Source organism: Elaeis guineensis, chromosome 5 (assembly GCF_000442705.2).
Source record: "Elaeis guineensis isolate ETL-2024a chromosome 5, EG11, whole genome shotgun sequence".
NCBI lineage: Eukaryota > Viridiplantae > Streptophyta > Magnoliopsida > Arecales > Arecaceae > Elaeis > Elaeis guineensis.
In genome coordinates, this window is record NC_025997.2 from 61,675,911 (window position 1) to 61,688,669 (window position 12,759).

A 12,759-nucleotide genomic window follows, 5' to 3' on the forward strand; every position below is an offset into this window, starting at 1 on the left:
GTACGATGCAATTATGATCCTGCCAACCGTCAGCCACTTTTAGCCGTCTGCCAGGGGGAGTGGGACACGTGTTGGATGCGGACTGGCCTGGGGGATTCGCGATCATTATGGCGCCGGATCCCAGGGTCTATTTAAACCCGTCCTCCCCCCTTTGGGCGTTCTACTCCATTCCTGAGTTTTCGCTGGTGTCTGTCTTCTCTTCGAGAGCCCTGCTTTAGTGAGCGTCTTCTCGAGCCGTAGGCGCCTCCTATTTCTCGTCCCCCAGGTCCCTCAGAGCAACATAGGTTAGTGCCAACCTTCCTCTCACCGCCTAGGGGCTTCTCCTCTCATCATAACTTTTGTGCGTCCCTCCGAGTTAGCCTCCGGCCACTCGTTCCCCTTTCAGTCTGTCTTTTTAGGGTCCTTTAGATCCTCCCTTCAAAACTACTCAAAATGTCCTCTGGCTCTTCTGCCCCCGGTAGTTCCGAGAGTTCTTCTGCTTCAAATCCCCAGTTCCCTGTGGACGAACCCACGTCCGGGGTTGAGCCTCGCCCGATTTTCGCACCGGGCGTTATTCCATGTTCGTCGACTTCGGAGGAACTCCTTCTGGTAAGGGTTCGGTATGGGATTCCTCCGAAGTACGATCTGGAGCTTCCTGGTCCCTCTGACTGGGCCTGCACTCCTCCTCCCGATCGCTTCTGTTTGTATCAGGAAGCGTTCCGTGCCGGACTCCGGCTTCCGCTTCCTGCCTTCGTCGCTGCCTTCTTCCGCTTCTTGGACATTTCTCTTGCTTCCGTGGCCCCGAACTCCTTTAGGTTTCTGATAGGGTTTCTCTCCCTCTGCCACATAGTCGAGGTTCAGCCATCCCTCTCCTTGTTTAGGCATTTTTATACCTTCAAACGCCATCCTTCGGCGAAGGACTGGTGGTACTTCTCCCCCCAGTTTGGTAAGAAGGGGTTGCTGAAGGGCGCCCCTTCTTCGATTCACAATTGGAAGGAGAAATACCTCTTCGTCCACTGCCCGACCTTGGAACTGGGCCTGCCCCCTTGGGGTTCTCTGAGGGATTCCGTCCGCCGGGCTCCCAGCCTGGGGGCGGACGACCTCCAGGCCGCCCAGAAGCTTCTAACTTATCCCACTCCTTCCCTTCCTAACCTTCTGAGGGAGCAGCTTCTTTTCAACATCGGCCTGAGCCCCCAGGATCCAGCGAGTATTTGTCTTATCTTTTCTTTTCTTGCCTTCCTCTTTTTCTTCTCCACTCTCCTTCTTTTTCTTCTCTCTTCTTTTTTTTTTTTTTTTAATTGATCGGTGTTGCTTCTTTTTCCCTTTTTCCTTCTTCCTTCTCCTTTTTCTTTTCTCATCATTTCATCATTTTTTTTTTTTTTAGCAATGGACGCCGAAGCGATGCGGATGCTCGCCAAGGGCATGAGAGCTCAGAAGAGAAAGGGCGCGGCGGCCTTCGGATCGGCGAAGAGGGCCAGAGCGGAGGAGACGAGCTTGGCTACGCCCGTCCAGGTGGCCCCGGCCATCGACATTCCTTCAGATGCCGAGCCAGCGGCTCCCCGGGCTTCCTCGAGGAGCCCGCCGACTGGGGCCCCCGCTCTGGGGGTTCGCCCCACGGAGGCGCCCGCCGCGGGGAGGAGGAGGAAATCGGTGGCTTGCAGGGCGAGTAGCCACCAAGCTGCTGCAGATGAGTCCGTCTGCTCCGAGGGGGATCAGAGAACCCCTTCAACGACAAGGACTTGATCAGGCGGCTGCTCGACGGCTGCATCCTGTCCGACGTCGTGGAGAGGATCGACCCCGCCGATCCCGAGCAGCGGGCTTGGGACTCTTTGGGGTCCTTCCTCGAGGTAAGCGGATATTTATTTACACGGTCACTCGGCCTTTATCGTAATTCTCTATCCGTCCTTGCAGATTGGGCACCAGCTCTTCGCCTATGTCGAGGCGACGAGCCGCATGAGAAGGGACCTCCTTCAGGCAGAGGAACGCTGCCAAGCCGAGGTTGCTCGCCTCCAAGCGAAGACGGCCGAAGTAGTCACCCTCTAGGAGGCCCTGGAAAGAGAGAGGCAAGCCTGGGAAGAGGAGAGACAAGCCCGGGAAGAGGAGAGACGGATCTTGGAGGAGTCGGCGAGGAAGGCGGAGGCCGAGGTCGCCCATTTGGTCGAGCAAACTCCGGTTCTGGTCTCGGAGGTCAGGGCCCTTGCGGTGGAGGAGTTCAAGGCCTCCGCGGAGATGAGGGACCTGAATGTCTAGTTCGGCCAGGAGGCGTTCACCAAGGGGTTCGAGCTCTGCCAAGAGAAGGTGGCCAGCAAATTCCCCGAACTCGACCTCGGCTTTCTTGAGGAGTCTGAAGACGAGGCCGGCCCCTCGTCCGCTGCCACCGCGGTCGCACCCCCCGCGCCGAGTTCTCCACCTCCTGCCCCCGAGGTTTGAGACCTCTGATCTTGTGCCCTTATTTTGTCGCCATATTTTCTTTCTGTTTGTCTTCAAAATTATTCAATCAATAAAGTCGAATTTCTTGTTGTGGATGGCTTCTCCCTCCCCCTCCTCCTTCCTTCTGCTTTTCTTCTTGCAATGAGTTGATCTCTAATGCTTGCACCTTCCAATGGCAGTGCCCTGCTGAAGCACTCCCCTTGCCCCTGGGGGTCCCGCTGAAATCGACAATCCAGCGGTTGAAAAAGGAGGTCCTCCACCTGATGAAGAAGTTGAAGAAGTTGGAAGGCGAGCTCCGCAAATCGAGAGAAGGCCATTCTGAAGCCGCCGCTGAGGCCGCCCACTTTCGGAGTCTCCAGGTGAAGGCAATCATGGATTACAGCCGGAGGAAGGCGAACTTCACAAAGGAGCTCGAGGAATGCAAGAAGAGCACCAGCGATCAAATTTGGGCTCAAGAAGCCAGGATCAGCGCCCTTAAGGTGGAACTATCAGCTGCGAAGAGGAAGATCGGCCAGTTGGAAGGAAACTCATCCCGGCTCTTGGCCCGAGTTGATGATGAACAGAAGTGGTCGCAGAAGGTCTCCGACCTCCAGAAGCAGCTTCAAGACGCCGAGATGAGCCACGACGTGCAGCGGGCCAGCTGGCGCCGGCAAGTGGAAGAGTACAAAGGGAGATTCCGGACGGTGGCTGACGAGCTCGTTCGTCTCCAGAGGCAGCTGGTTAATAGGGCGCGGCTTACTTCCGCCCAAGATACCGAAGAGCTCCAAGCCCTGAGAGGCACTGTTGAAAGGATTTCTGTCTCCCTCGGGGAGAAGACAGCCGAGCTGCAACAAGTGAAAATCCAACTGGCATTTGAGCGGAAGGCTGTCGCAGATGCGGAGGCGGAGTCCGAAGTTTTGCGGAAGTGGCGTCGAGAAGCGGAGGCTGAGAGCCAGCAACTTCATCGGGCGCTCCAGGATGCGCTGCGGAAGAGGGAAGAACTAGAAGAAGCAATGGAGAACCTGAGGCAGTCCTGGTTGAGGGATGGAGTAGATAACCCCAGGTCGGAGGGAGCAGGACCTCCTTAGAGCTCTTTTGTCTTTCTGTCTTATCATGTAGTTATTTTTTTTTTGTCGTTTTGTCCTTCTTTTCTTGGCCGTCCTGGCCTTGTAGTGTGTATATATATCGGAAATGAAATAAAAAGAGCATTTTGCGTTACCTCGTCTGCGCGCTGCGCTAATATTGTTGTCTGCCGAACCTTTCTTGACGTTTGACTTGCCTGATGTAGACGTCGTCGGGGGGGGGCTTTTTCCTTTCATCCGATCTTGTTAGGCGGTCGAGTTTCGTCGCCATTAACCCTCGCTGCAGAAGTTGCGGATGGAGCCCGGCTTCCGTAGGAGTCCGGGCAAGGTCTTCCTTGTAGGCGGAACCTGGCTCCCGTAGGAGTCCGGGTGAAGTTTTCCTTGGCGGCGGAACCCGGCTCCCGTAGGAGTCCGGGTGAAGTCTTCCTTGGCGGCGGAACCCGGCTCCCGTAGGAGTCCGGGTGAAGTCTTCCTTGGCGTGGGAACCCGGCTCCCGTAGGAGTCCGGGTGAAGTCTTCCTTGGCGGTGGAACCCGGCTCCCGTAGGAGTCCGGGTGAAGTCTTCCTTGGCGTAGGAACCCGGCTCCCGTAGGAGTCCGGGTGAAGTCTTCCATTTTGCTCGAGCCGGCGTGAGGTTCTCCTCTCGTTACCAGCCTGGCTCGTGGGGGCGCGTTAGGGCGCTGTAAGGCCTCTCCCCCATCCGGTCTAAAAGAACCGGACCTTCGACTTTGCTCATGTCAGGATGAGGTTCTCCTCCTGTTCCTGACATGGCTGTGGGGGCACATTAGGGCGTTGTAAGGCCTCTCCTCCCATCCGGTCTAAAAGAACCGGGCCTTTGACTTTGCTCAAGTTAGGGCGAGATTTTCCTCCTGTCCCTAACAGGGCTGTGGGGGCACATTAGGGCGTTGTAAGGCCTCTCCCCCCATCCGGTCTAAAAGAATCGGGCCTTTGACTTTGCTCAAGTTAGGACGAGGTTCTCCTCCTGTCCCTAATAGGGCTGTGGGGGCACATTAGGGCGTTGTAAGGCCTCTCCCCCTATCCGATCTAAAAGAACCGGGCCTTTGACTTTGCTCATGTCAGGACGAGGTTCTCCTCCTGTTCCTGATATGGCTGTGTTTTTGGAGGGATCATATCCGGTCATAATACATCCCCGCCAGGTGGGAAAGGCACGTTAGGTAGAAAGAAAAGTAGATTCAAGGTGAAATCGTAAGTGATACATTTACAGTTTTCCCGCTCCTCTTTGAGGCCCTCCGGTGATGGAGTCGATGGTCCCGATGGGAGGTCGGTCCCCGGGTTGCTCCTCCCTTTTCTACGGTTCAGGCGGTGGGAGGGCTCTTGGCCGGTCTCCTCTGCCCTCAGGCCTGCGGCGGATGAATCTGTCGAGTCGACCTCGCCGAATGAGCTCCTCGATCTCGTCCTGGAGCTGGATGCATTCCTCCGTGTCGTGACCGTGGTCGCGGTGGTAGAGGCAGAACTTGTTGGGGTTGCACTTCCCGGGGTGTGTGCGCATCCTCTACGGTCTAGGGAGCTGCTCCCTGACCTCCATCAATACCTGGGCCTTCGAGGCATTGAGGGGGGCGTAGTTGCGAAATCTCCCTGGTGGGGAGCCCCGCCGAACCCCGCGGTCCGGGCTTCTCTGCCTGCGTGCCCGGAGTGGAGTATGGGCGCGCTTATGTCCAAGAGGGGATTGGGAACGCGGCCGGGCTTCCTTTGGCCTTTTCTCAACTGCGGGCTTACTCGAATCTCCCGCTTGACGCTCCCTTGCTGTCTCTTCGTCCTTCATTTTGAAGGCCTCTTCCGCTCGGGCGTATCCTTCAGTCCGAGCCAGTAAATCGGCAAAATCCCTGGGGTACTTCTTCTCCAGGGAGTATAAAAGATCATTCTTCTGAAGGCCACCTTTCAGGGCGGCCATGGCAACTGACTGGTCCAAGTTCCGGACCTCCAACGCCGCGATGTTAAAGCGGTTGACGTAGGCCCGTATGGACTCCCCTTCCCTCTGCTTGATGTTGATGAGGGACTCCGAACCCTTCCGGGGACGCCGGCTGCTGACAAAATGGGCCACAAATTGGTGGCTCATTTGATCGAAGGAAAAGATGGTACCCGGCTTCAGAGCCGAGTACCAGTTCCTCGCTGCTCCCTTCAAAGTAGACGGGAAAGCCCGGCATAAGATGGCATCAGGAGCGCCGTGAAGCAGCATCATCGTTCGGAAGGCCTCCAGATGATCAACCGGGTCCGACGTCCCGTCGTAGCTTTCGAACTGGGGAAGCTTGAAGTTCGGCGGGATCGGTTCCTGCATAATCATTTGGGAGAAGGGAGGGTCAGTGCAAATATCCTCACCATAAGCGGGGGGCGCGTGGCGGAGTTCTTCAATCCGCCGGTTCATCTCCTGGAGCCTCCGGTCCAGAAAATCCTCTCGACTTCGAGTCTCGAGGGTCCTTTGGCAGAACGGGGGCAGGGATCTTCCAGGGGTGGAGTCGTGATCCGATTGAGGGCTCTCTACCCTCGGATTTGCCTTCCCGGGAAGGACGGGGCGGCTGGCCCAGGTGGCCCGCCCCACCGTCGGGTTCTGGCATTCCGGAGATGCCCCTTCCGAATGCGCCGACGCCTGTGGTTGCTGCTGCTGCATTGCTTGTACGGCTTCGACGAGGCCTTTGACCTGCTGTGCCAGCAAGTCAAACTGCTCCACGCCGATCGCCGCCGCCGGAGGGGGAGGAGGAGGCTGAGAAACCAGAGGGGAGGTCGGAGCCTGAGATCTGGCCGCGGAGGCCGTAGACCGCTGGGTGGACGCCTTGCGCGGAGGCATCGAGTGTCGATCTCGCGAAGGGAGATTAGGAGTGGGTGATGGAGAGACGGTCGGAGACGGCTCCGTTGATCACTCCTTTAAGAACAAGGGTGCTGCGAAGACACCGCCCTTCCTCTAGCGCCAATCCTGTTGGTGCAAAAATCTACTTGCGCCGGAGAAGCTGGAGTTGGGGAAGCCACGGTCGCCGCCGGGACCTGCAAAGGAAGTCTAAACCGGAGGTGGGGTTGCTCCGGCAAGACCCTCCGACGCTCAAGTCAGTTCTCTACCTCAACAAGAATGGAGTGCTCGAACGGAGAATTTAGCAGAGTTTTGAGATAAGAAATGAGCTTAGAGAATAACGTATCTGGATCCCCCCTTTTTATAGGTGGAGGAGGTAACGGATCGATGGCGACGTTATAACCATCTGATCGTGGGCCGCCCGTAGTCAGGAGAAATTTATTGCGAGAGGTAGTGGAGTGGAATCGTGGCCATCACCGCAGCTCGCCACGTGGAATCTGTTGCGAGGGGTGGAGCAGCGTCCGTTGTCGTGACTTGCCAGTGGATGGGAGAATCGCCCGTTATCCGTCGCAGGAGGTGGAGCAGGTTCGTGGCCGTTATGGTGGCCTGCCAGGGGGTAGTGGAGCTGTGCGGAATCTACCACAGGAAGTGGAGCAGAGCTGCGATGGTTACTGCTGCCTGTCAGGGAATGATGGAGCTGCGCGAAATCCGCCACAGGAAGTGGAGCAGGATCGCGGCCGTTATGGTGGCCTGCCAGGGGGCGCGGATCTGTTGATTGAAGCTCGGCAGCGGTCGGAGCCCGGCCTCTATAGAGGTCCGGGAGAGGTCCTCCTAGCGGTTGGGGTCGTGGGTGGAGTCTGACTTCCGTGGGAGTCCGGGCGGAACCCTCTCGGAGCTGAAGTTGCGGGCGGAACCCGGCTCCCGTAGGAGTCCGGGCGGAGTCCTCTGCAATCAAAGTTAAAGGTGAAGTCCGGCTCCCGTAGGAGTCCGGACGGAGCTTACCAGCAGTTGATACTGAGAGCGGAGCCTGGCTCCCGTAGGAGTCCGGGCGGAGCTGTGCTGCAGTTGATGTCGGCGGTGGAGTCCGGCTCCCGTAGGAGTCCGGGCGGAGCTGTGCTGCAGTCGATGTCGGCGGCGGAGCCCGGCTCCCGTAGGAGTCCGAGCGGAGCTGTGCTGTAGTTGATGTCGGCGGCGGAACCCGGCTCCCGTAGGAGTCCGGGCGGAGCTGTGCTGTAGTCGATGTCGGCGGCGGAGCCCAGCTCCCGTAGGAGTCCGGGCGGAGCTGTTCTGTAGTCGATGTCGGCGGCGGAGCCCGGCTTCCGTAGGAGTCCGGGCGGAGCTGTTCTGTAGTCGATGTCGGAGGCGGAGCCCGGCTCCCGTAGGAGTGCGGGCGGAGCTGTGCTGTAGTCGATGTCGGCGGCGGAACCCGGCTCCTGTAGGAGTCCGGGCGGAGCTGTGCTGTAGTCGATGTCGGCGGCGGAGCCCGGCTCCCGTAGGAGTCCGGGCGGAGCTGTGCTGTAGTCGATGTCGGCGGCGGAGCCCGACTCCCGTAGGAGTCCGGACGGAGCTGTTCTGTAGTTGATGTCGGAGGCGGAGCCCGGCTCCCGTAGGAGTCCGGACGGAGCTGCGCTGTAGTCGATTCCGCTGAGGGTTTCGGCTGTGGGTATTTTATACCCAACACACGCTAAAATTAATTGTTACCATGTAAGGAATATGAGACGCCAAGAGTTGGCGTCCCATGGTGTCACCCTTTCTTATAAATAGGGGGCGCTACACCTGCTTCCACGTCCCAATTTGGGCTGGAAGTAGGTGTAAAAATAAGAAGAAAATGATGAGAAAAAGTCTGAAAAAAAGATAAGAAAAAAGGAGAGAAAAATAGAAGGAAGAAAAGAGAAAATGGAAAGCATGTGATGCTTGTCCTAAAATCAGGTTGTTCATATGTTGAACATTAAATCTGATTTTTGTGTGGTGAGATCATTTGAAGAAAAATTCCTAAAGTGATCCTAGTGGAGGTATCGAAGGCATACAAATGGTGGTTCAACCTGTTCTTGCGAAGGACGATTAGCAGCGAGCTTGCAAAGAAGGCTGCAGCACTACGGCGCATTGGGAAAGACCCTAATCAGTCTTGTGTGGATCACCGTTAGAGGGCTTCTACTTTGGAGTCTTGTGGAGATCTCAAGATTACCAGATGCTCATCTTCTTGCTGGTATATGGCTTCTGATCTCTTCTTGTTATGCATGCTTAAGTTATTTGATTGTAATCATCAAGGTGTTTCCAGGATTTTTATGTTCCAATAGTCTAGTTTAATAGTTAAACATGTTTTCAACCGTTGAATGCATATAAAAATTTTTGAAATTTACATTTCGCTGCGTCATCGGAACCCAACAGAGAGAAATTCAACCCAACTCGAGACCATTTCAACCCAACTCTCTCAAAAGAAATAGAAAGCCAAATTTTATAAATATGAGATCGAACGACTTGTAACTATCTCGAGCTGGCTGAGATCATTTCGAGCTGACTCCAATGCTTCTGACAAAGATAATAGCTAGTTCTACAAGATGTCCAATTTTATCTAGAATTTTTTCCAACATCTCTATTTTGCCTCCAACAATCATAAATGGCCAGAAATGGTTTTAAAATGCATCGAACTTAGAGGGGATGTACACTAGATACAGCAGAAGCTAAGGAACCAAGGGAGAAGATACTTTTCAAGAAAAATAGTCCAAAAAGTTCAAAGACTCAACCACTTTTAACCAATTTGCTCTAGAAAATTATCAGAGTATTCAAGAAAAAGCCAGTGAGCAATTAATATAAACATCCAAGCTTTCTTTGAGCAAGTTTCATTGACTCTCATCTGCTCTTTTTAAGGAGCTTTCTTGAGTTGTAAAGTTTTCAAAATTTCTGCATTATATTCCAGTGGGACTGAAACTTGGAAATAAGTTTAACCTAAATCTTTAAATTAGATTGAAAGCCTTGGATAAGGCTTGTAAGATTATGATTGGTCACCCCGGCAAAAGCAATTAAATTGTTTGTGATCCCAATTAAAACAAACCAACTACATTCATTAGAATATGGTAAAATTTTCAAATGAAGCTTAAATAATGGATGTAGATACTAGAAGTGCACTGAACCATTATAAATGGATATTGGTACAGTTAGCACGAGAAAGATGAAAAACCATCCTTTCATCAGATGTCAAATCCTTGATGGAAGTCGTCCTAATTGCAATGACAGAGACACAACGGATTCATGACTTGAAAACTATCAATATAAGAATCGTGGGGAAACAAAATAGCAGGCATCTGTATACATGATGGATCCCAAAGTCAAAAGAAAAAGGGTACACCACAAAAACTCAAAATATGATCAGGGAACTAACTAATTGAAAAGTTTTGAGGACGTATGGTCAAAACATAGGCTCGATCTTCTTACATAGAATAAAACTAGGAAAGCAAACAAAATTAAAAAGAAAAAGAGAAAGTAAACAAGAACAGTGGACTGGTGAAATGGCCAATCTATTATACAATTCAACTTTCAATATACATAAACTTTTGCAATCAGAATACAGATAGAGGTCACATATCAGCTTCTATTGTGCAAGAACTTGCTAGCCTGGGATGCCAGCGCAATGGACTTGGCATTCGTGCTACTCATCAAATATTCCCTCTCTGCACGTCGTCTGTGTTGTCTTGCATTTTTTGCTCTCTTGGGAGCCAATCTTGCATCCCTCTCTAGAAATGCAAGCCTGAACCTCTCTGCCATGGGTAGTTCAGGGCCATCATCTGGAGAAGGGGGATCAATTGACCTCCTAGCAGCACCTGAAATAGCCCACGTTTTGGGATCAATATCCTCAACTATAGAATAGTCAAGTGCTACACTGGCTGATGCTTCAGCTGGAACTTGTAGCCCACGGAATCCAATGGGTGATGGCACTGGGTTGACGATGACTCGAGGGCATTCAGTGGCCAAGCTCATCTTTGAATCTTCATCTATCTTTGGCTACAAGACAAAAGTGGAGTCAAAATACACAAGGTGGTAATGAAAGAAGCAATTCTTTGTTCGTAATAAGACTAGCATAATAATACAGTAAATCTAGCCTCATCAGTATTATCTTAGTTAAGATTCTTTTTTTCTTTCTTTTTTGGGGTTTTGGGGGGGCGGGGGGCGGGGATTGTTGGGGAGGAGGGCGTTGGTGGGGAAGGGCCCTTCTAGACAGTCTGATTTGGTGGGACAAAATACTTCAAGAAACATTTCAGAGGTCATCATACTTTACCAAGGTTCAGCACCAAAAGGGATCAGAATATGCCTGATAAAAACATAGATTCAAGTTGACAAGGGGAAGAAGGATAACCATGGTGCTATTGATTACACAGTATATGAAAATGCAGGGGAATTAATCCAAAGTTCCGAAATGCTTTTGGGACAAGGCACATTAATTATAGTTACAGTTAACAATTCCATTAAAATGTCATAAGTATAAATGCAACATGAAGATTGTTCAATAAATGCACATATCAACTATTGGAAACCATAACAGGACCAAATTGAAATGCGAAATTCTACCACAAAAAAAAAAAAAGAAAAGAAATGCAAAAGGATTTTCTTTCAATTCCAAAAATAATTAAGTTAATGCTTCAAATATGATAAAAATTATTAATTGTTCCTATCATATAAAATCTTGACCAATAAGCACACCTGCAAATATCAGCGGATGCTTTCAGCTTCACATTATGGTAATCATATATCAGAGAATGGACTTCCAATACACTACAAATAGTGAACTTTTCTATTGCTTTAAAGAACAAGATATTTAAAATTTAAAGGAACTATTATACCTATCAATCCTATGCCCCAAATTAGAAACTCATTAGAAGAAACTGTTTCCAAGAGAAGAAGAAATTTACAAGGAAAAAAGCATCTGAGCTACTTGTTAAAAACTGACTGCATACTTGCTACTTAAAAGGAAAATGACAGCATACCCATACAAGCCAACGTAATGATTGTGCACCGCTGCAAATGTCCATCCTATCCAGTTCTTCCCATGACTCTTCTTCAACATCATTTAACTTGGGTTTCAAGAGACTCAAGCATCTACGAGCTGTAAAATCACTCCTTGGGCTCCCTCTGCAATCACCGCATTTAATCTCTGTTTATATCCTGTTTATATAATTTTAATACATAATCAAAATCAAATGCTGCCACAATCCATAGAGCAGCATATCAAAGTAGGGGAGTTAAAAAATAAAAAAAGAACAAATAACAAGCGAAACAAAATAGACAAGCAACAGGTACATGTAACTTGAGTGCATCAAATTAAACTTTTCACAAGGATCAACATGAAAAGCTCATCACAGTCATATAGCAAACAAAGGGAATCAAGCATCAGGTTCCCACATTATGTACAAGAAATTATACCATAATTAGTCATCTTCGAAAATTCAAATGCATTGCACAGGGTTAAGGCATAAATTAATTCTGTATGTTGACTTGATCTCCATGCTAGCCTGTGGTTTCTATATGTGCAAGCTTGGTGAGGGTGCAGCTTTTGAATATGTCGTGCCGTAGCATAAGCTACATAACAATAGATAGATTAAAGTTCCATGTGCAAAGTACAAATGTCCCATGTGGATATGAGTTCAATATTTTCTTTATATGTTCAGAGCATGAACAACTTCCCTGATGTCTGGGTTGCAGTTTGTGCAGTGCAAGCTTAACGAGGGTTTAGATTTCAAGTATGTGGGGTTCACGTTTTAGCCACATACTTGTAAGCGAATAGAGCATAACCATAACCATTGAGCCTAGTCCCGACCATTTTGAGTACATGCATCCTCATTTGCCAAGCATTCCAATTTAGGGCTACCACTGATGTTATTCGAGTCCTTCCACATTCTTTTAATTAGTTCCATCCATGTTGGAACAAGGGATGCCCCAACTCTATCAAATTCACAGATTGACATGCATATCCCTACAAGCATCAGCCAGAATTTTGTGCATGCTGATATTCCATCTTTTTCTGGTTGGGCTTGCCACTGGCAATAGAAGTCCATGTCATACCTATATTTTTTGATTCTTGTGCATGAAAGCAGCATCGCAATGAGTTGCATAATATGAGATCAACTAAGTTGGAGATCAAATAACAGTTCACGACTAGGTCATAGGTAAGAAAGGCTAGACCAATCACAAGTGGCATGCCTAGGTAGGCTGAGTTTTGATTTCATGCATGACACAAATTCTTCAGATCTATGATCTGAAAGGCTTATGGGTTGGGATGGGTCTCCCAAAATCCACCCAAATCACCATCATAGACCAGTACTAACAATCCAATTTTATTCAAATTAAGATTTTATATTATAGAATGTTTGATGTGGTAATCTTGATCCAACCAGAATGCAGCTGGACCTTCATGGATCAATCCACTTAAACATAACTAATAATATTTGGCCATAAAACCAATGAAATTTGGCCACGCTATATGCATGCATGCATAGCG

At 50.4% G+C, this 12,759-nt stretch overlaps 1 protein-coding gene across 3 annotated transcripts in view; it reads right to left on the reverse strand.

Annotated features, from left to right (window-relative positions):
* Positions 1-9,632: 9,632 nt before the first annotated feature.
* LOC105034360 (uncharacterized) overlaps positions 9,633-12,759 on the reverse strand; it is a 178,773-nt gene continuing 175,646 nt past the window's right edge. For all 3 annotated transcript variants that reach the window (XM_073257944.1, XM_010909487.3, XM_073257943.1), the window contains 2 exons: positions 11,249-11,393; positions 9,633-10,268 (listed from right to left, as the gene is read on the reverse strand). In XM_073257944.1, the coding sequence (XP_073114045.1) occupies positions 9,852-10,268; positions 11,249-11,393 (562 nt within the window). In that variant the 3' untranslated portion in view covers positions 9,633-9,851. The remainder of the gene's footprint in view (positions 10,269-11,248; positions 11,394-12,759) is intronic.